Raw genomic sequence first — 22,577 nt, 5'->3', positions numbered from 1 at the left:
TGCACTGTGTTTCTGCACAGTGAAAATGGCATATTGTCAGCAACGTCCCATTTAATGTTTCCATTTCCTATTGTTTTCCATGGCTTTCCACCTGCAAATCAAAAGCAGGAGCCAGAGCCTTGTCCTCTGGCTTTGTGCAGCACAGTGTATCCTGTTTTCTACCTTCTCCTTGTTCCAGACTCTTCATTTTGTTATTTGGCTGACTCTTACTGGGACCCCTGACAGTGCTGCTCAGAGAGCTGTGGCTGCCTCATCCCTGGAGGTGCCCAAAGCCAGGTTGGCAGCATGATCTGATGGGAGACAACCCTGCCCATGGCAGGGGAGTTGGAACTGGATGATCTCTCAGGTCTCTTCCAATTCACAGACATCATGTGATTGTCTTTAAGAAATCCATGACTTGAAGTATCTCAAAGGCAAACATCAAATGGGAGGAATGTAAAGGGGCTCCACACTGCTGGTTGCTGTGCAAAACCTTGCCTGTAGGATCAGCTCCTGTATCACTCCCCCTGACTTCTACATGATACATGGAGCTTGTGCTTTCCAGGATATTTTGCTCACCAGTACCAGCTCAGTTGGAAAGGTGAAAGAGAGGTAGAAAATGGGTTATGTCTTCTCTGCCAGCAGAGGATATATATCCCTTACACCAACTAGGAAAGCTTGTAGGATTGAACCTTTGGAGGAAAAGAATTGATGAGGGCCAGGAATTAATATCTTGGAGATTTTGTTACAGGCATTTACTACTGCAAAGCTTGGATCGAGCCACCTCTCTTATAAGCATAAGTGGTTAATGAGGCCACCAGGGCCAGGTGATGTCCCGAGTCCTTGGGCAGCACTCAAGCCTGAGTCCGCACAGTGCAGAGCAAAAATGTGAGGGTTAATATTTGTCAGTGTCTTTATCTTTCTAGGAACAGATTTCTGGGGGGGAAAAAAACCTTTTTGGGGGAAAATTTGCATAGGTCACACTCCTTTGTCGTCTTTCCCACAAATCACTTTGACTCTTCATTTTTTTGGTTTCTATTTTGATTTTATGTTAAATCACCTCATTAAATGATCAGGAATAATTGTCAGCTGTACCACACGTTGCTTGGCTGTAGCTCAGGTCAGTGCCAGCTGTTTATGGGAGGTTTGGGAATCAAGGCACCATAGGTGCATGGCTCGTGGGATTGCCTTCCTGGCAGGATGCATCCTGTTAATTACAGACGATTCCTCATTGGAAAAGGAACATCAAGCTGCTGTTCTTGAGAGTTTTTAAGCATTTCCGTGGTCACTCAGTGTTTGGTGAAGGTGATGAGTGTGTGCTCTGCTCCCATGCCTGCCACCTTGTTTCTCCTGATGGGTCTTGGTCTATGCTCGCTGTACATGCCCATCTGCACAGGGCTGCATTGCATACAGCATGTTTTAATTCTGGCTTTAAGCACTTCTTCCTTCCATTTTGGCTGGGGAAATGTGTCTTCAGGTTCTTCAGAAACCTTTTTTAGTTATCCCCATTGACTGCATGCACTGGCACCTGGCCGGAATAGGGCAGAGCCAGGAGAGTGGGGTGCAGACAGCCCAGACAGCAACCCACTGCTGAGCCCAGCAGATGTTCCTGCAGCCTTCCTGCTCCCCGGGGCCGATGCCAGCCTGGTCCTTTTCCAGCAGCTCGTCACTTGACACCGGGAACAGTACGCTGGCTTCTTTTGTTGCACATTTGGAAACCTTGTGCAGGGGGGAAGAGAAGGACACGTCTTTCTGAATTTCTTCAGGTCATTTTGTAGGCGTTGAGCTCATTCTTCCTTGTTAAAACCTTTTGGCATTGTCGTCTCTCAAAGTGTATCCTGCTTGCAAGCCTCGATCCGTGACTGAATTTTGTGTAGGGATCTCTCCTGTTCTTCTGCTTAGGGTGGAGTGGCTGTACGTGCTCTCTTGGTGTGTCTCCTGGGGTCTGGTGGCACAAGTCACCTTCCCAAGCTGGTTCTGGCTCTGCTTGATGCCCTGAAATGACTATTTTCTTTTTTAGTGCACAAGAGAGTAGCTGCAGTGTTCTTGCCTTCTTGCTAGTTTCCTGAATTCATGCACTTATGTACCTTCTGTAATTTTTTCCCTATTTCAGTTTTAAATGAACTGTCCTTTGGCAATTTTGAGTTTGACAGACGTGGCGATTGCCAAGGTCTTTCATCCAAACGAGCTCCGTGGAGAAAATAAATCCATGTATTGCTTCTTACCTCCCTGTCGTGCATAGACTGCAGAGAGCCTTGCTGTAAAATCTCTTCTCTCCCACTGCATCCCAGTGGGTGCTCAGCTCATTCTCACCCTTTACCCCTCTGTTCCTCTGCAGGCTGACGGGCAACGAACCCCTGACCATCCTCCCTCTGACCTCAGAAATGGAGGAAGCCGCCGTCAAAGCCCACTACAAAGTCTGTGACCGCCTGAAGCTGGAGAAGAAGCAGCGCAGGATGTGCCGGCGGGACCCCGGCGTGGCAGAGACCCTGATGGAGGCCATCAGCATGAGTGCACTGGAGTGCCAGTACCAGTTTCGCTTTGAGCGTTGGAATTGCACCCTGGAGGGCCGCTACCGGGCCAGCTTGCTAAAGAGAGGTGAGTGGGATGGGGGTTTGCTTGGGGCTGCTGGTACCTCCTGCGCTGGTGGGCTTCCCTGCCATTTTGCACAGCAGTCATCCTCATGTCATTGGAGAGTGCTCTCCTCAGGGCTCTAAAAAGAGCTTCATAGAGTCATATGATGGTTTGAGTTGGAAGGGACCTGAAAGATCATCCTGTTCCAACCCCTCTGCCATGGAATAGGTTCCCTCCCACCTGATCAGGCTGCCCAGGGCCCCATCCAACCTGGCCTTGAGCACCTCCAGGGATGAGGCATCCACACCCTCTCTCAGCAGCAGTGCCAGGGCCTCACCGCCCTCTAAATAAAGAATTTCTTCCTAGCATCTAACCTAAATTTCCCCTCTTTTAGTTTAAATTAATTCCCCCTTGTTCTATCACTATTAAACCATGTAAAATTTCAGTTCCCCTCCTGCTAATAAGCTCCCTTTGGGTTCGGGAAGGCTGCAAAGAGATCTCCCTGGAGCCTTCTCTTCTCCAAACTAAATAAGCCTAACCTTTGTGGAAGGTAAAGACAAAGCCAGGCATAGCTCATCTGTTCAGTCTGTGGCTGTGATTGATGTGCTCGTATCAAAGGAACCTCTGCCTGCCTCCCATCACTGACCACAGCTCCTCTGTGTGGAGGCTGGAGATGTTTGTTCATACGTCTGCAGCCAGAAGCTCTGTGTGCTCCTCGCTTCTGCTGGAAGTTGAGCCATTGCTGTAGGAGAAGAGATTTAAGTTCCCAAAGCTGTGTTGTCTTTTTTTTTTTTTTTAAATTATTATTATGTTTTAAAAACTATTTTATTTCTCCTATTCAAGAAAGAAAGTGGGAAAATGCTTTGGTAAAGGAATAAAGACAAAATGGTGGTGGTGGGGGGGGGGGGGTCACAATGCAAGGCACAAACTCAATGCTTCCATGCCCTGCTCTGCTCTACCTGTGCAAAAGCTCCCTGGCTGTGAGCAGTGAGTGATGCCCACACTGCTTCCAGGTGGAGATGACCAGAAGCTGATGAAGGGTATTAGAGGAGCAGGTGGTGTATTCTGTCTGTTTCCTTTGCACTGCCTTGTGTAGCCCAGCTCTCTTGCAGCCTCTCAATGAAATCATAGAATGGAATCAGAATAGCTTGGATTGGAAGGAACCTCAAAAATCATCGAGTTCCAATTCTTCTGCCAAAGTCCAGTTCTTATTACTGGACTGAAGCTAACCATGCAGTAGGCCCACTTCACAGGTGGCTTCCCTGGAACTTGAGGGCTTCAGTGACTCCCAGAAAGTCTCGCCTTCAGTGACTGGACCTAGAGACCCAGAGTCTGACATGCTCAAAGATGAATTTGGAGCTCTGCAGTGCTCCCTCGTTCCCTAAGAAATGGGAAGGAGCCATCCAGAAGCTCTGGGGCTCAACTAATGCACTGTCACCGACTGCGATGGAAACAAGGAGCGTCCTTATGAAACCCAAGAGGTGCAGCCAGAGCTGCAAGACGTTTAAAAATATCTCTGCATGCCAGAGGAGTCCCTGGATTAGTGGCGCCTTGGGAAAGCCAAGCACTTTCTCATGCTGACACCTGGAGGCCACAGCTTGCTCCTTCAATGTGCCCTCAGCGAGGGGAAGGGGTATTCCAGAGCAGCCTGGAATTTTGCTGCTGGAAAACACTGCTGCAAACCATCCCAGCTCCTTGTCAGGACACCATTTAATAAATGGTAGCACTGAGGGTTGCAGAGCTCGGCCTGCTGTCTCATTCTTCCATGCTTTATGCCCCTGCAGCATCTCAGCCTGCCACTGATGCTGTAAATCCTTCAGGTGTTGTTCCCAGAGCACAGCTCACAGCCCTGTAAATCTTTCTCCTCCTCTCCAGGAGCTGCTGGTTCCTGGTTCAGCATTGCAACGAGCGATACCCCCAGGGCAAAGGGGTATGGCTATAACCCACTATGACACAGCTATTCCAATATATCAGTGGGGGAATGTTTTCTTTTTTCCTCCAGAACTTCATAGAGAGGAAAATAAAGATAAAAACAACAACAACAACAACATAACCACAAATGTTTTACTTAAGAAAACTTTCTCCCTCCATTGTTCCTCTCGGTCCTCAGCACAGCCCAGCTGCTGGTTTGCAGTTTGGGCTGATGCGGCCCGTTTCTTAAAATAACAGGAGATTGTTCAAGGGACTCGTTATCCTGTTCGGATTCTCGCGAACGGTTTTGGAAAGGGCTGAAAGGGGATAGCTGTGGATGGCAGGCTGTCGATGCACCAGAATGCCTGCATTGATTTAAAGCTCATTATCTTGTTACAGCATATCTCGGTGCAATCAAATAGTGCACGGCGGAGATGGCTTTAAATCTGGCCAGAGCCAAATGTCACATGGACTTGCTTGGGAGCTGCCTGAGCTGCCTGTGGGCGAGATGATACCCGCGCTGATGGGCACTGGGCATCTGTGGGCTTTCGGTGATGGAGAAGGGGAGGAGGAGAGCTGAGGCTGATGAGGGGATTGGCAGAGGGAAGCCTGGCTCCGTGTCAAACCCAGTATGCAGTGTGGTGGCAGGTTGCACGGTCAGCGTTCCCAACTGGGAGGCCTTGGTGCAGATTGTGGATCTGTGTTAGCTGCTAACTCAGGCTGACGCCTGGCTCTTTGCTGCTAATTACAGCAGCTCAGGCTCACAACGCCTGGCTCTTTGCACTGCTCCATCAGGGACTTTCTGTTAGCATGCTGCTACCTCTCCATTTTGCAGCATGAGCAGTAGTAGTAGTGGAAGGAGAGCAGTTCTACAACTTGCAAGCACAGAAGCTTGGTAGCATCACTCTTAGGCATTCCTAGCACCTAGCTGAGAAAAAGTTGAATCTAGCCAGTAAAAGATGGGAGCTGCATAGATGGTGTTTTCTGCCCAGAGTTTGGTGGTCCTCAAATCCACAGGTTTTTGTGGTTTGAATTAAATAAAGAATTCCTTAACTGCCCTCACTGAGACAGTTTGTGATGCTGAAGATGTTTCTGGTGTGCTGGAGGACATGGTGTAACTTCAGGGGGGAAAACGAATGGGAGAAAAAAAAAATTGCTTTCTCAAAGCTAATCACTCTTTTATGTGTCCCCAGCAAGTGTGGAGTCAATCCTGTTTTATTTCAGTCTTCCTCCCTGAGAGGGAAAGGGTTTCTGCTCTTTTCCAGGTGAACAGTAGGAGTGCTGGACAATTTCTAACGCAATGTGTTTTGAGCCAAAACAGGACCTCTTTGTCCAGGACTGGACTTTCATTTTTCTGCTGCTGAAGTTCTACCCTGTGCATCCAATTGTTCTATGGGAAGGCAGGCTCTGGGGGTGGGCCAGGTTAGTGCCCCATGAGCCCACTTGGACTATCATGATCCTCCCAAGGACCAGTTCCAAAAATGACCTGGCAGTGTCTCTGCATGTCCTTGGTTGACACACTAGTTTACAGATATATCCACTACTGTCACCATCCACTTGTGTTATTTTTGAGTGGGGGATTTCTTGAGTTAGATCCAAAGCTGTTCTGGAATTGCATCTCAAATATGCAGTCGTTTACTGCTTCCATAGACGGAGAATGAGGAGCTATAAATACTGACATGTTTGCTTTTTTATTTCTGTCTTTTATCATTTGTATTGAAATCATGGGTCTCTTTTGGCCTCAGTTTACCCACTGGGGGGAGGCAGATGCTGTTGCAAGTGAGCATGGAGGTATAAGAAAATGGTTGTACATGAAAAGTTTGAGGTCCAAATGCTTCTTCAGGTCTGTGAGGTACTGCCTTGGGTGACAGGCTGATTACTCATTGCTTTCCAGCCCTTGTGTGCCTTTTGTGAACAATTTTGTTGGACCTGATTAAATCTTGGTGATTTTGTTTTTCTGGGAGGAGAGGAAAGCCTTCATGATTTCCACCCCAGTCATCAAACTGGAAATCTGTGCTAGGTTCCTTCCGTTTGGTGGCCCCTTAGTAGCAGTACTGACATACCATGATGATGACACCGTCATGGACTGTCCAGATCTTGCTTACCTACTCCTATTTTCAAGCAGAGACTGCAGAGCGACAACCACATAACGACAGATGTGTGGTTTTGTTTATAATCCTGGTTTGTGCCACCTCATTTGTCCTCCTCTTCTCTGCCCTTATGAGGTACAGCTGGAGTACTGTGTCTGGGCACAGGGCTTCCAGTCCAGGAAGGAAAAACATAGCTGTTGGAGCAGGTCCAGAGGAGGGCCAGGAAGATGCTCAGAGGGCTGAAGCATCTTTGCTAAGAGGAAAGATTGAGGGAGTTGGGCTTATTTAGTTGGAAGACAAGAAGACTCTGGGGAGACCTCAGTGCAGCCTTCTTGAACTCGAGGAGAGCTTATTAGCAGGAGGGGAACTGAAATTTTACATGGTTTAATAGTGATAGAACAAGGGGGAATGAACTTAAAGAGGGGAAATTTAGGTTAGATGCTAGGAAGAAATTCTTCAGAGGATGGTGAGGCCCTGGCACTGCTGCTGAGAGAGGGTGTGGATGCACCATTCCTTGAGACGTTCAGGTCCAGGTGGGATGGGGCCTTGGGCAGCCTGACCTGGTGGGGGGCAACCAGCCCATGGCAGTGGGGTGCTGGAGGGGGATTTGTGCCTGGGTGAACTTTCAGGTCCCTTCCAACCTTAGCCATTCTATGATCCATCATTCCCTGTTCTCTACCCTGTAGAGAATCACATTGTCTTCTCTACTATCAGTGATACGTGCAGAACATGACATTGCTCAAACCTTGTCATGATTTTCACTTCAGTTGCCGTAGTTCCTTGGTTCCTTTCTTTGAAATAAAATCCTTGCTCCAGCCACAATTATAGCGGCCTCTTTTTTTCCTTCCAGGTTTCAAGGAGACGGCCTTCCTCTACGCCATTTCCTCTGCAGGGCTGACACATGCTATGGCCAAAGCGTGCAGCGCGGGCCGGATGGAGCGCTGCACCTGCGACGAGGCTCCTGACCTGGAGAACCGCGAGGCTTGGCAGTGGGGTGGCTGCGGTGACAACCTGAAATACAGCAACAAGTTTGTCAAGGAGTTCTTGGGGAGGAAGCCCAACAAGGACCTGAGAGCCAGGGTGGATTTCCACAATAACCTCGTGGGCATGAAGGTGAGTTGTTGGATGCAAAATGCGTGGTGCCTTCCTTCTGCAGGAGGTGTGAAGTCTGATTAGGTCTATGCCCTGTTTTGATCACTGTGCTTCAAATGACTGGCGAGGGACCAGAAGGAAAGAAAAGGAACTTTCCAGATCTGGAAAATGAGACGAGGAGAAAGATTGCTGGTTTTGCATAGGAAGAAGTGGGTCTTATAAGAGGATGGCAAGACAGGTCATCTAAATTTGTACCAAGTTATGATGGGCAGGAAAGGATTTACTCTGCAGCACTGCAGGTGGAGATTGAGAGATGCTTTCCTTGAAGCAGTGCTGCAGATCATGGATAGCATAGCATCTCCGTAGGCAAGTTTCTTTAAAACTTGGTGGACAAATATTTGGTGGGAAACCAGGGCAGAGCTATTCCTCTCTGACTGATTCCAGTCCTAAAAATCCCTTTGACCTTCCACCCAGAGATGCTGTGTTTGCAGCTGAGAGAACTCAGGTGTGCAGTCTGTTTTGTTTTGTTTCTTTCCTCCTATCCTTACGCTGGAGGGTTTCCTGCTCTTTTAACCCATGCTCATCCCCATGAGGCTTTGCCCTGAGTGTTGTAAAGGAGGAATTGTGTGCTGGCTCATCCCAACAAGAGATGGGAAAGAAAGGGGCTTTCCACCTTCTCCCATCAATTACTTGGAGGTACCTAACCTAGAGCTGCTTGCACATGAAAATTGCTTAGATTGGCCAGCACAGGTGCCTAGGATCAGTGTTTCATTGCACCGACCTCATAGAGGAACATACTGTAAGGCTATAAATAGCCTTCAAGCCTTGTTATTGTCCGTGTGATTGGATGGAGGGTTGAGGCTGAGATGGGGACCTGGGTCTCCAGTTTCCCAGGCAAACGCTGCCCAGCCAGTTGTGCATTCTAGGAATCACCACCCCAGCTCAGTTGTTCCTGTGCATATGCATTAAATGCCATTCATTGCAATGGAGTTGGGGCACTGAATGCCCTAAGAATGCCACTAGTGCGTGCTGGCCAGCAAAAAGTCTCCCCCTGTCCCCACCACCAGATGCTCCCAGACAGCGCTGAGATCAGGGTTAGAAATATCCTGGATTTACTTGGTGTCTGGCTTTGGCTGACAGCTTTTCTGCCTCTGGATTAAGAGGCTCAGTGCCTCTGAACTCCTGTTGCAGCTCTTTGGCGTGTGAAATAGGCTCTGCGGAGTGATGAAATCTGTTTTAATCCTTGTGTTTGATTGTTTCTGAGGGCATATCCTGTAGGAAAGACTCTTTGGGCTTGGCTGTGCAGCAACTGGAACAGAATATGGGGAAGGTGGTCCGTGAGGACTGTGATTTCACGCTGTTGAGAGCTATGAGATGTCTCTGCTCTACTCCTTTTCCAGATTCACATAATAGAGTCTCATCAGAAACCACACGAATGAAAGTTTAGGTGCCATGGGAATGCTTTTGTAAATCCATATACATCTCCCCTCCAGCACTGCTGGGACTGATGAACTTTCCCAAGGGATTTGATCTAACTCCCAGTGTTCTCCATCCCAGTACTGCAGGGAGGATGCCCACATGGAGCCGAGACCCAGTCTTGGATTTTGGTTAGGCATACCTGGTTGTCAGCTCCGCTCTCCACTCTCCATGTGGTTTTAAGCTAAAGGAACTCCAAGCATGAACTGAAGAGAGGGAATCTCTTCATGATGCCTGAGTTTCTTCCTGATCCCACTGGGATTTAGATCCCAGGGCAATGGGAGATGTCAGGGAGTCTCTTGCATCCTCTGCCTCCACTTTACTTGGCACAGTCAGGCCCTGGTCTTTGGCAGTGGTTTCTAAGCACTAATGTAATATCTGCAGCTAAACAGCTGAGTAACAGTTGTGACGGTTGTCCAGACACTGAGAGCCCTCATGGCGATCCAAGTCAAAGACCTTTGCTGCAGGTCAGTGATCCAGCATTCCTATTTTTGTCCACCCACGCCGTGCTGTCAAGCTGGTATTGCTGCCTGACGGCTTTGCCTTGCCTATTTGCAGTGGCAGTTGAAATGATTTCTGCTTACGTTTCTAGGGTAGTTGTACCTTAGTGTGGTTGAGAGGCAAGCCAAGCAGCTCACCAGGCTCACAGCTGCACTGAGAAGCCAGGCAGAGAACAAGGGAATTTCGCTTTCAGGAAGAAGAAGCTTTTATCAGGGTGTTGGTTAATGATCAGGAGAACATATGTCTGTGTAGTCAAGATATGTGGATCTAAAGCATTGGCACAACGTGGTGTCATTGAGATGACAATCAGAGATGTTTGGAGTTGGGATGGGGGTTGAGAGTTGCCCAGCATGCAGTACTAGGCTGAATTATTGGCATTTTCCTTGAAAAAGACACTGAGTTAAATATGAAACTCAACATCTGTCCTCAACTCTTTTTTCTCCAATGAAGTTGCCCATCAGCTGACTGCATTCTTACAGACTTTCCAACTCTTGCATATCTGGAGATACTAACCTAGCGACTACGAGGGTCTAAACTACTTTGAAGCAATCTAATTTGATTATTTGGGTAATAGATCATATTCTTTTGATTTGATGTGAATCCAAAGCCACACAGAAGAAGGGTAAATATCTTTGCTTTGTGCTGTTTTGGAACAGAGTGCCAATTAAATAAGAAAGATAGCCTTCCAGCCTCTAATGTCTTCACTGTCCCCACGAGAAATGAAAGGATGATTTCAGACAGGAGCCTGAGGCACAGAGTGCCTTTTCCCAGGTTATTTAGGAAGCTGATGATGGAGAAGGAGGTAGAGACAAGCACTCGTGAGTTTCTGCTCAGCACCCACTGTTTTTCCTCAAACCAAACCTCAGATTTTATGTCTCGTGAAACCATACAGGCGTGAACTGAAACCTTGGCTGTGCTACAGACTGTTTGGGCTTATGCTGGGCATTGGACAAGGAGACTTTCTTTTCCAGTACTTTTCTACAGGGCTTGCAGCTGTGCCTGCCCACGCTGGTGTAGGTACAGTGTATGCATGGAGGTATGTGTGTTTGATGGTGGTAGAGGAATATCTATCAAAGATATAGCACAAGCTTGGTGGTCTCTCAGTGATTCGTAGCAACATATAACCCTTCCCATCTAATTACTCCCAACCATGACAAATTGTATAAATAGTCCCTTGAGACCCAGCAAAAAAAAAAAGAGACTTGTGCTTAATAGACTTATTTGGCAACAAACACTATTCCCTCCTGGTCGAGACGGCAGTTTCTCCATGGTGTCACACTAGCAAACAATTTGCATCTTTCTGGAAGGGTGACATTATCCTATCCCGCCTAGTTTTAGTGTCTCTTGGTAGAAGTTCTCATTTAATTATTATTTTACTTCTGTTTTTAACAACCTTGATGGGCCAGCCATAATTTTGCCACCACCAATGAAATAATCACTGAACATGTTGTGCCCATGATGGCTTACAAAGTTATATGATATGACCTCAAGTGCTAATGAAAGGGCGAGCTTGTCTAGCGCAAGGATGAGGTAATTAGACCAAGACTTCTCCAGCCTTCTCTTTATTGAAAAGTAGGAGCTCTGAATAGACCACTTATTAAAAAAGCAATTTCCCTTCCTTTGCAAAATCTACTCTCGCTCATTCAGCTATTCTTTCCGAGAGGTCTTGGGTGGAGAGGATGTGTGCTGGGGGGGAGTGGAGTGTGTGTGTCAAGGGGATGGGGGTGATGGAGGGGAGAGAAGTCAACTGCATTAAAGCTCCGCTGCCAGCAGTGAAGTTTCTTGGTTATATTAAACGAAGCACAGGAAGCCTTGCTGAGGCTCTCTTCTTCTCTATATCCTCCCCCCCCTCCCCCCTTGTACACACAAGTGCAGCCCTCTTTTGTAACCCATTAATGAAAAGTTGGAATATTAGAGCACTCAATTAGTTCCACTGGGTTCGAGTAAGTGATGTTTTAATTAAATTTGCCCAGTTTCTCAGCAAAGTATCATTAAACATGACTTTCCAACTCCCTCTCTGGAGCGTTGCTAAGTTTCTTAATCCCAGGAGTGCTGACCTCTTCCAGAGGTATGTCTGGTCAAGCATGTCTTGCAGATCCAAGGGGCACTATTAAAGACGGCTGCTATTATCCAAGGGAAAAAAAAAAAAATTGTCATGTTCTCATTCCCTTTTTCCTTTATACTTTCAGAAGGAGGGACACAAGCAAGCCTTTGCCCTCAGGACCCTAAAGTCAGGGGTTTAACCAAAGGCTTCTTGGGATCTGCGGGTGTTCAGTGCAAAACTATGTGTGGATGGAAAAGGGGAACGAGAAAATTCTTCCCTTAAAAGTCTCTTTGGGCAATATGTGCCTTTAAAATTGTTTCCCTTCATGAAGCTTCCTTAATTGTTTTCACACAATACTGACCTGCACGTTTCAGTCTTGGAAACAGTTTTGGAAGCATCTTTGTCGCCCTTGTTGCTGCAGGGCTCCAGACCTGTCCTGAGGCTTGTTACACCTGCATCTCTGAAACCATGTGGGATGTTTTGCAGAGGTTGGTGGGAGGTGCATGGACTTTGCTTTGCTTTTGGCTTGCTTGTTTGGAAGTCCGTGCAAGGAATGGCTTTTCTGCTAAGACAGTGTTGGCAGAGACCTCAAGGGTTGAGCGTGCCTCCTGCTCTGGAGATAGACTCTCTATATCAGGTGGATGTTTGCCCTGCTATCATCTGTCTGAGGAACTTCATGAAGTATCACATAACGTGTTATCAGAGAGCACCACCCTCTTCATTGCTGTATCTCCATTTTACAGAGGGGAAACTGAGACCCAGAAAGATTAAGTGACTCACTAAAGGTCACACACAAGTGTAGCTTGGCACCCTGGTCTCCCGTTGCAGAGACAGTGTTTGCAAGCACCTCCAACCCTATCTTGTATGGTTCCCACTGGAAAGCATGATTCCAGTCAATCTCTGGAGTTTGTTGAACAGGTACTTTCAATTGTAATCTCACAGTTTTCCAGTACCCTCAGAAATAGTGTTATAATTGTTCCTTTTGATGAGGCAAATCCATCTGAACTTACTAACACAGCAGGGGGGTTGAAACTGGATGAGCATTGTGGTCCTTTTCAACCCAGGCCTTTCTATGATTCTGTGATTCTTTCAGGTAGAGATTGGCTCAGCCAAAGTCATTCTAAGGCTTTGGGATCAACACTCTGGAGGAAAGCATTTGCTGTGTTCCATAAGCAATGGCAGTTGGTTGTTTATGCAGAATTTTCTCAGCAGGTGAAATAAGAATGCAGCTGGGGAAAGAATTAACGTGCTCAAGTTGAAGAAGAGTTATGTTATTGTATGTTTCTTATATGTTTGTGTTTTAACTGGTATTTCACTAACATTGGAGTGAGAAGAATGGTGGCAAGGGACACAAATTCTGAAAAAGCAGTTTGAGGACAGGCTCAGCAAAAGGGCTTTTTTTGAAACAAGATAAAAGGTGAAAGAAGAGGAAGGAAGGAAAAAAAGGAAAAGAAAAAAAAAAAAAAGTATGCTAGCAATCTGTGAAACTGTTGTACTTCACCCAATGGTAAGATCATTGGAAAGCGACAAGGGCACTGAGAAGAAATGGGGATGGTGGCTGTGGTCCAAAACAAACGCCAGTATTTGAGCCGAGACAATAACTAATCCTATTTAAATTGAAGGAGGATACGTATGTCGAGGATGGAGGCACCTCAAAGCGCTGTCGGAGGGCAGGCTTTTTCCCTGGGCACACTGTAACCCCGCGGAGGTTCATCAGCTCCCTCCTCTCCCCCAAACCATGGCGAATGGGTTGGAGCCCCGCAGCCGCAGCCCAGCCATGACGCGGCTCTAACCCAGGAATTCCCACGGCCGCGTCCCGGCTTCGCACTGCTGCTGCCCAGACGAGAGTTGTCTGAAAACCACTGCCTGAGCCCCGTGACCCAGCTGGGAATGAATGGCAATCTGTCCTCGGCGTTTCAGCTAAAACACTGAGAAATTGTGTGTTGCAGCATGTCTGAGACTGATCATTACAGGGGCACTTAGTCTGACCTTCGTAGCAAACCATTGTTGTGAGGAAGGATTACATGTTGCATAGCAATGCTCTGCTGTGATCCCTTTTCCCTATGGCTCTTATAAAGGCATTTGGGCAGGCGGTCCTGCGGTGCTATCTAATTTCCTCAGAGCAACAAGCACCAATAAAGACAGTCCAGTCTTGCTGTATCATAATTGTTTTCCTCATTGTGCTTTTGTCGGTATTTGCTATTCTCACGACGAGATCAATGGGGGTTTTTGTTCCCAAGTCAAACAAACTGATTTGCTTACAGAGCTTTATTTTCCTCCCAAACTGCCATCCTATTTGTGAGACTACCAGAGCAGGTGCTTGCTCAGAGTAGGAGGACATAATTTCAATGTGTGATGCTGTCCTGTCCCACTGGTTGTATTTATTCAAGTTCATTTTCATAGTGGAGTATTTCTAGAGCATATAAAATGATAAGGATTTAAATGTCCCAGGGTGTTGTTCCTCCTTTCTGAGCTGCTGTGACTCTGCTGATGTGCGGTTGCCATGGTGTTTAAGACATGGCATGACATGTTTGGCACTTTGGATTTAAGTTGATACATACATGTGACAAGCATGCACATGGCTGCTCAGCATTGTATAGATGAAACATGGTTGTTTAATAAGTGGTGATGTTGTGTGTGTTGTAGGAGAGGCTCATGTCTCTGTAGGATGGAGGCAGATGGGCTCTGAACTGTGTGGCTGCCTCAAACAGAGAAGAGGAGCTACCTTGATTCATAGAATCATTATGGTTGGAAAAGACAACTATGATCATCTCATCCAACCATCAACCCATCACCACCATGCCCACTCAGCCATGTCACTAGGCTTGTGTTAGTCTTTTTCTGCCTTCTGCATCCTAGACTTTTTTGGTGGCAACGGTGAATTAACTGAGACAGGGGAGGTTTAGGTTGGATATTAGGAGGAAGTTTTTCCACACAGAGAGTGGTGAGGCACTGGAACAGGTTTCCCAAGGAGGCTGTGGATGCTCCATCCATGGGGGCATTCAAGGCCAGGCTGGATGTGGCTCTGGGCAGCCTGGTCTGCTGGTCGGTGACCCTGCACGTAGGAGGGGGGTTGAACCTAGATGAGCATTGTGGTCCTTTGCAACCCAGGCCATTCTATGATTCTGTGAAATTATTCTAGCCTGGAAATCCCTCCAGGTTTGAAAGCATGGTGTAGACATTCACCCACCTGTCCTGGTGCTCCAATGTTGCTGTGAGCAAAGTGATGGCATTTCACAAGGTCGAAGTGTCCTGTAAGTAGGAGCTGGATTTAAGTGTTTCTGATAGGACCGTTCAACAAGAGGTGGAGAGTCTTTGGAAGCTGGGGAATGGGATAGGAAATAGAAAGGCTTTGCCAAGATTCATTTTGGCTGGTGGGTGGCAAGGTGCTTGTAGGCAGCAGTTCTCCATCACACGTCGCCTTGAGGAGCTGGATTGTGACTGACAGCACCAGAGGAGGCAGTCTGGGGAAGATATTTTTCTAGGATTTTCACTATAACTGCCTCGTAACATTCTTGAGCCCTTCCCTGCCCTTCACGGAGAAGCTTTATGGGATGGTTGGGATGCACCGCGCTTGCACAGTGGCCATGTGAAAATCCACATGCTGGATTTTGTGAGCTGGTGCATTCATGAGAATAGAGACAATGAAAACTTTTTATACTTGGGTCCATCAGTGCATGACACCCACGTTCTTCCAGCCACAAGTCAATGAAGAGCTAGGAGTGGGCCAGGAAAAATAAAAGAATGGACTTATTCATTAGGGGATTTGTTCATTGCTATTTAAGTCCAAAGACTTTCCTAAATATATGCACCTAATAAAATTTGAGATGCCCTGGCAGATATGTCTGGAGAGGCAGCTGGTGGCAAAGTACAATGTTTTACAGTGCCTAAAGTAACATTAGATACAAATTTTTAGACACCTGAATTGTACTCTGAGGATGAGATTCTGCTCACACGTTCTCATATCTAAGTTTATGTGCTTCCCTGAGAGCAGAGTTCCAGAGCTCCTGTTAGTGAGCAGAAATGTGGTCAGCACAGCCGTGGGAACCTGAAGAGATGTTCAGCTGAGCCCGTGAAGGTGCCTGCTGCCCTTTAGGCTGCCCTGCCTGCCTTGGCTCCAGTGGATCGGCTGGGAGTTGAGAGATGTTTCTCAAATGTAGGCCGGATATCTGCCTTGGTGTGGTCAACCCTGGTTGGATGTTGTGATTTAGATGTCTAAACCAACGTGCCTAAACCGACATGCCTATTGCTACTTGAAGGTCTCAGGCCACCTGCTAGCTGCTGCTCTATTGGAATGTGGATTTCCAGCACGTATCGTGCCACACTTGCCAGCCCCATGTGCTGCCTTGGGTACCTGTTGGTATTCGTGCCTTGAGTGCCAGCTCTCTCACTAAGCTTTGGAGAGGCGTCTCTTGACAAGAATAACCCTGTGTTTGAGTTCCCACCCTTCATTTCATGTCTGCGCCTTGTTCACCCAGCTTTAAATCCAGCCAAGGGCTGCGGGTACCCGCTGAGCCAAGTCTTCTTGGTTGCTTGCTTTCCCATCTCTACACAATGGCATTCATCTCTTTTTCCAGGTGGAGCAGATGCAACATGGGTGCTGGGGGTGGCGAGAGGGTTGAGAACAGCCTGAACAGAAGAATGAGTGCAGTGTGTAGCCCTTCTGCAAGTATCTCAGCAATGTTGCCCATTTTGCTGATGGCTTGGGCGTGAAATCAGGTATAGGAGCTTTGTTTCACATGAGCTCAGCTCTCACTTCTGGACAACCAGTGCAATGTGACTTTATGTGAGGGAAAACATGGGTGAGGAGTGCTGTTTTGTTGTGGTGTTTTTTTTCTTTCTTTCTTTTCTTGGTGTTGAAATGTGTTCTGTACGCTCTTGTCTAACATTGTGGGATTTCTTGCAGAGTTGGCTAGACGCTTTGGCACGCAAAGCGTGACAAGCCCCTAACCAAGCTGGCCCAGCTGAGTACTATAAGCACTAACACATCTCTCTCTGTAACCCATCACTTGTTTGAATGCTACTGTGTATTATTGGATTGCATTTGAAAAGGTCTTGGCTGTCACAGGAATGAAGTGTGACCATTGGCCAGGCTTTGCTGAAGGACGTATTATGCATAGTGTCTTTCTAAAAATGTCTCTGTAATATCAGGATTGGGCCAGACCCCAGCTCTGAGTCCATGACCTATTGCACATTTGTACATGGTGCTCAGCAGGACTCATGTAGCCAAATAATTAAGAACCGCATGGTCAGGAAATGGATTGGAGCCAGTCCTCTTCTGTCATGAGGCCTTAATGTAGGCAGATGCCATAATGGGCTGAGGGGGAGATTTTTTTCTTCTTTAGAAACCATAGATGCCCCAGTGTAGGGCATTTCTCAGCAGTACCTCGACAGGAGGCATCTCTATAAAACAGACTCTGTTCTAGGTGGCTATTTTAAGGGGTGGTTAGCCTTCAGCCATTTAAAGTCAAAATGTGAACGATTTTGGTGGGAAGGAGATCTATAAATATCTGTTTATAATCTGTGGGCAAAATACAGGTTATCTGTGACAGTCCTAACATACCTGCTCTCATGTTGCCCATGGGCTAGTCCTAGGAGTAAACCCTTCTCTGGGGAAGGTCAGGGAAAGCATTCATGGAATAACCCAAATTGGAAGGGACCCATAAGAATTGTTGAGTCCAACACCATCCAGATGCCATTTAGAAGAAGATGGATATGCTGTTTATTGCCAACAAGTATCTTTATTGCAGCCTAATTTGAAAAGGGTACTTCTTTAGCATCATTTGGCATATGGACATATGGTCTTCTGTGGCATCTAGGAAGCTGGTACCATCTCTTTTTGAGCTGAGTAACGAATGAATAACTCCCTGCATTCATCTCTTCCCTTCCTGATACTGTGCTTACTTCCCACGCTGCTGCTTCTGTTGAAAATGACCTATTTCCCTCCTCTCCCCTTCACATACCATAGTTCCACAGGTTCTTCCTTTCGTATTTATGCTTTGTGCTAGCTCTGTGCAAGATGTCCCCATGCAAGGTCTGGGCATCTTCCTATATGTAGAATGACTTATGTTTTGGAAGCAAGGAAGCTTAGTTCGTGATATCTTGAACAAATTATTTTCCTCCTATAGAGATCTGTGAGATAATTCTTATTTGGATATATATATATATATATAAGCTTTTTTTTTTTAAAGTACAAATATATTAAGAAAGAATTTGAAACTAAACCATGCCCTTAATAGTTGCAGACAAGAGGTATGAGCAGACAGAATTCAACGTAGCAGTACTGATGTGGAGGGTCCACTTCATTTTCCAGAGATTTAATGCTTTCCTTTTCTTTTCTCCACTGTGAGTTTGAAGACCTCTGCACTAAGTGCTTTAATTCTTTTATTTTATTATTACTTTTTTTTTTTTTTTTTTTTTTTTAATGCTTGATGTGGGGCAGCTTTTGTGTATACAGGATTGGGTAGGTAGTACAACCTTTAGTGCATGAGGTCTGTTCTCATAGCCAGGACTGAAAGTTTAACATCCCCTTACCTCTCTACTGGGTGTCTGCCCCATATTCTTTGCAGAAATTGTGCAGAAATGGAGGCTCTGCTCCCCCAGCCCTCCCTGAGGCCACCAGCCCTGTCATAGTCCCTGCTGGGACTATATGATGGGGACGCCTCACTGCAACCTAGGTCTTATGTGTTGCCCTTGAAACTGGCTGTGTGAGAAGCCAAATTCCTCTTCCTAGCAGCTATGTGAAGATTTTCCTTGCTGATGAAGTGAACTGGGTGCGATGCTATGCCTTGCTGTTGCTCATAACAGCTTAAGTGCATTTCCACTGAGCCTGTGATGCTAATTCAGAGCTACATGGGTTTAAGGTGGTGATGTGTGTTGTGCACACAACACACATTCTGGAGTGCCTTTGCCTCTCTGTGGGGATTCCAGCAGCACTCTCGTCATTTTCTTGGTGAAAGTAACTCACCTTTGCTACAGTTTAACTCCTGGTCTTAACTCCTTGTTCCTATTAAAATGTCTAAATAGGCATTAAAATACATATTAATCCCTGACTGTGTAAGATGAATGTCAGTACTGAACAGTCTTTGAATGCTTTAGTATTGACTATCATTAACTAGCCATGTAAAGCAGTATTCTGGCAGGTGTCATTACTGGAAACTGAGACCCTTTTCAAGAGTGCAGAGTGTTTTCTGTCTTCTTCCAGCAGATGGTTTTTGTGTTGTCATCCTTCCTATGTTCCAGAAGTCTTCTTCTAACAGACGTGTTTTTTTTCTCTGTTTGTTTTTTTCACTCTATGCTTTGATTTCTCTCCCCATAACTGATTTTCTTTTGGGGATGTGTGTGTCTGCAGGTCATCAAAGCTGGTGTGGAGACAACCTGTAAGTGCCACGGTGTGTCTGGGTCCTGCACTGTCCGAACGTGCTGGAGGCAGCTCTCTCCATTCCACGAAATAGGGAAGCAGCTGAAGCAGAAGTACGAGACGTCGCTCAAAGTGGGCAGCACTACCAACGAGGCCACGGGGGAAGGAGACATTTCCCCACCCAAGAAATCCATCCCCGGTCACAGTGATCAAATCCCAAGGACTACGGATCTTGTCTACATTGACGATTCCCCAAGCTTTTGTCTGATGAGCAGATACTCGCCCGGGACTTCGGGAAGGAAATGTTACAAAGACAAGAACTGTGACAGCATCTGCTGTGGGCGAGGGCACAATACGCAGAGCCGGGTGGTCACTCGGCCGTGCCAGTGCCAGGTCCGTTGGTGCTGCTACGTGGAATGCAAGCAATGCACCCAGAGAGAGGAGGTTTACACCTGTAAAGACTGACACATCTTCTGCCCGATGGCGACCCTCGGAGGCGGGCGATCACGATCTATGAGAACTACATATGGAGACAAACAGGGTTTGACTGACCTTCTGGGATCTGAAAGCTATGTTGAGACATAAGCACTTTGTAGGGTACAGGTGACCCAGCTGTGTTGCTGTTTTGTTTTTCTTTTGTTTTGTTTTGTTTTTTTTCCTGTAGACTGAATTCTAATGAGGTCCAACCATGTGGAAATAAGTGCCTGTCACACTGGGGCTAGACACCAGTTGACCTTTACCTTCGTCGTCCATGCAGTTGGATGGATCATTTCTCCTTGGAACATCATGATTGTTTCATCAGTCCTCCATAAACTTCTGAGCTGATTAATTCTTTCTGGAATAATTAACCTATATTGCTTTATTCCTGAAGCTTACCCAGCGGCTTAGAGAGCTGGACAGATTAAAAAAAAAAAAAAGAAAAGAAAAAAAAAAAGAAAAAAAAAAAGATCTTTCTGCTTTGAATGCAAAGATATGAAGACATGAGAAGTGGTCATTTTTTCCCTCTTCTAAAGCTGAGGAGAAGGAAGGGTGCAGTAAGCAAAAACAGCCCTTGTAGAGGTTGTTCCTCTAATGACACTTCTGCACATCCAGCAAACAAGGCTCTGACAAAGAGGCCCACTTGGATGGTAAGCTTTTTAATGACAGCTCCATATCCACGTGCTTTAATCACTAAATACAGTCGGGTCCACCATGTTGCAGATGGCAATATATCCAAGAAAGAGGTTGGGAAGACATTATGATACCAGATGTGCCTGTCCCCTTCAGTCCTTCAGTCGTCTTATTTTTTTTTTCCATACAGTTTCTTCAAATGCAGTTCCTTCAGCACTATCACTGTCTTAATTTTTATTTAAAAAAACAAACAAACAAACCACTAGATAATTTTATTTTCCCTTTGTGCATGGCATTTTTCTCTCCTCTTCCCACCTCTTAATGATTGAATTCACCCTGTGGAAATTGCTTCAGACATCTAAACTGGAACTTTTTAGTCTTATGTCAGCTGAATCTGGACATATATTTTTGAGGAGGACAAGAGAAATTCCAGTGCATCTTGGAACGCAGCAATGTCTTGCATTGTATAGCAGCTGTTTTGGACTGGATCGGACCTTTGGAGGATTTGACTTTTCTTTTACTAGGTCATCATTCCATTTACTCTTAACTACAGCAGTGGTACATGACACAAGCTGTATAACCCTATGACCTTAAGATTTGTTTTAACCACTAGATTGAGAACTGTATTTTAAAAATACAGTTGCTAAATGGTAACCAACTGTTGGATTTGGAACATCTTATCAACGCAAAGACAACCCAGCAAGTGGCCAGAGAAGCCAGAAGTCAACTGCAGAGGTAGATTGCTCTGATGCTGTGAAATAGATGACAATCTTCAGCAGTTCTTTTTCCCTTTGAAGAGGATATTTTCAATCCAGGACTTGATGCAATAATATCTGTTAGTCATATAAAAGTGCTTCTGGGATTGGAAGTGGCTGATGAATGCCTCATCAAAGCTTTCTGAGGAAACACTGGAGAGCGGAGGGCATTGTATTGTATTTTTATATCAGCTTTTGATTGTCCAGTAGTAGCAATTTCCACCCATTTTATACTGACCATTGATCTGGTTCTCAAAAGAGGAAAGCTGGTGGAGTTTTTCAAGTAGTAGTAGAGGTTGGCCAAGCAAAAAGAGAGCAGTTTTTCAAGATGGACCATTATTTTTCAAGGCATTGTGTTGTTTTCTTTTTTAACTTTCTTTTTTCTTTTTTTTTTTTTTTCTTTCCCCAAACAATAGCCACTAATATTTAAGCTGTTTATGTGCATCTACTGGGAGGAAAAAAGGTTATTTTTTTTTTTCTTGGTAACAGATAACTGCAGCCCAACCTGACTTATTGGCATCAAATCTAGAGGTAGGAAACTCGGGAGGGACAGGAGGTTACTTTTAGTAGTGCTGTGGTCCTGCAAAGTAAAGCATACTGGCTCTTTTTTTGATATTTGTTTATTTGCTGTACAAATCTGGAGATTGTGGTAGTGCTGTAGAAGGAGTAATCCACACGAGGAGTGGTGCACACACAGTATTTGTCCCTTCCACCACGACAGATGCCTGGTGGAGCATCCGAGGAAGGTCTCACGGCTTCTGGGAGATGCACCTCTTTGAAAGTCACTCGCAAGCAGTTTATCTAATGGTTTAAAAAACAAACTGACTAGAAACCTATTACTCAGTGTCTGCATGCGAGTATGTATCTACGCTCATGCAGACACATAAATAAATATATAAAGATTGAACGAACATTTATTTATTTTAAAGCCCTTCAGAAGGACCTTCTTATGGTTTCAATGTGGTATTATGTTAAATTCTTTCTCCCTCTCTCTCGCACGCACACACACACATGTGCATATGTGCAAACTCTTCGTTTCGTTTCGTTTTTGTGTGTGTGTATGTGTGTGCTAGGATAGCTCTTCCCCTCCAAAGTAAGGCTGGATCCAAACCTGCCCAAAACATGAGGGTTTGTGGATCTGAATTACTATTTCTGGCCCAGTTCTTTTTTTTAGATATTTGTTAAATATTGGGCCACAACTTATGTGCATTATTATTATTATTATTAATTATTATTATTATTATTGTTGTATTTAAACCGTGGGCCTCATTTTCCTTCTTTTCACTGGTGTCTCTGTCTCCGTTGACCTCGCTGGAGTAACTCCACATTGCACTGGTGTGAGAGGAGAATGAGTCCCTAGATGCAGAAGAGAGGGCAGAGCTGGCATGGATATCATTGTAGAGAAAATACCTGTGTCTGTGGGGTAGGGTAGCATAGTGTGTTAGGGGGGAGAGAGATGGGTGGGCAATGAGCAGGCTGCCAAAGCTAGACTAGAAGAACGAGGCAAAGAGTGAATGAACTACTGAGTGAAAGAGCTCTTCTGTGTATTATAATTCACGCACTGAAGCCTGGATGCTTTCTGTAAGTATTTAAAAACAAAACAAAACAAAAAAACAACAACAAAAAAAATACCCTAAAAACAAACAAACGAAAAAAAAAAAGCATTAAAAAAAAAAAAAACCAAA

General features: G+C 45.7%; 1 protein-coding gene across 1 annotated transcript in view; it reads left to right on the top strand.

The window, feature by feature from the left end:
- WNT9A (Wnt family member 9A) overlaps positions 1 to 19,492 on the top strand; it is a gene marked incomplete at both ends in the record, with an annotated part of 49,859 nt that extends 30,367 nt beyond the window's left edge. Inside the window, 3 exons of the mRNA XM_079538670.1 lie at positions 2,318 to 2,577; positions 7,405 to 7,667; positions 19,019 to 19,492. Of these exons, the coding sequence (XP_079394796.1) occupies positions 2,318 to 2,577; positions 7,405 to 7,667; positions 19,019 to 19,492 (997 nt within the window). The remainder of the gene's footprint in view (positions 1 to 2,317; positions 2,578 to 7,404; positions 7,668 to 19,018) is intronic.
- Positions 19,493 to 22,577: the final 3,085 nt, after the last annotated feature.

The sequence above is a fragment of the Tetrao urogallus genome (assembly GCF_951394365.1).
Source record: "Tetrao urogallus genome assembly, chromosome: 7".
Taxonomy (NCBI): domain Eukaryota; kingdom Metazoa; phylum Chordata; class Aves; order Galliformes; family Phasianidae; genus Tetrao; species Tetrao urogallus.
Note: the sequence above shows the minus strand (reverse complement) of the source record. Positions and strands in the feature narration are given on the sequence as shown.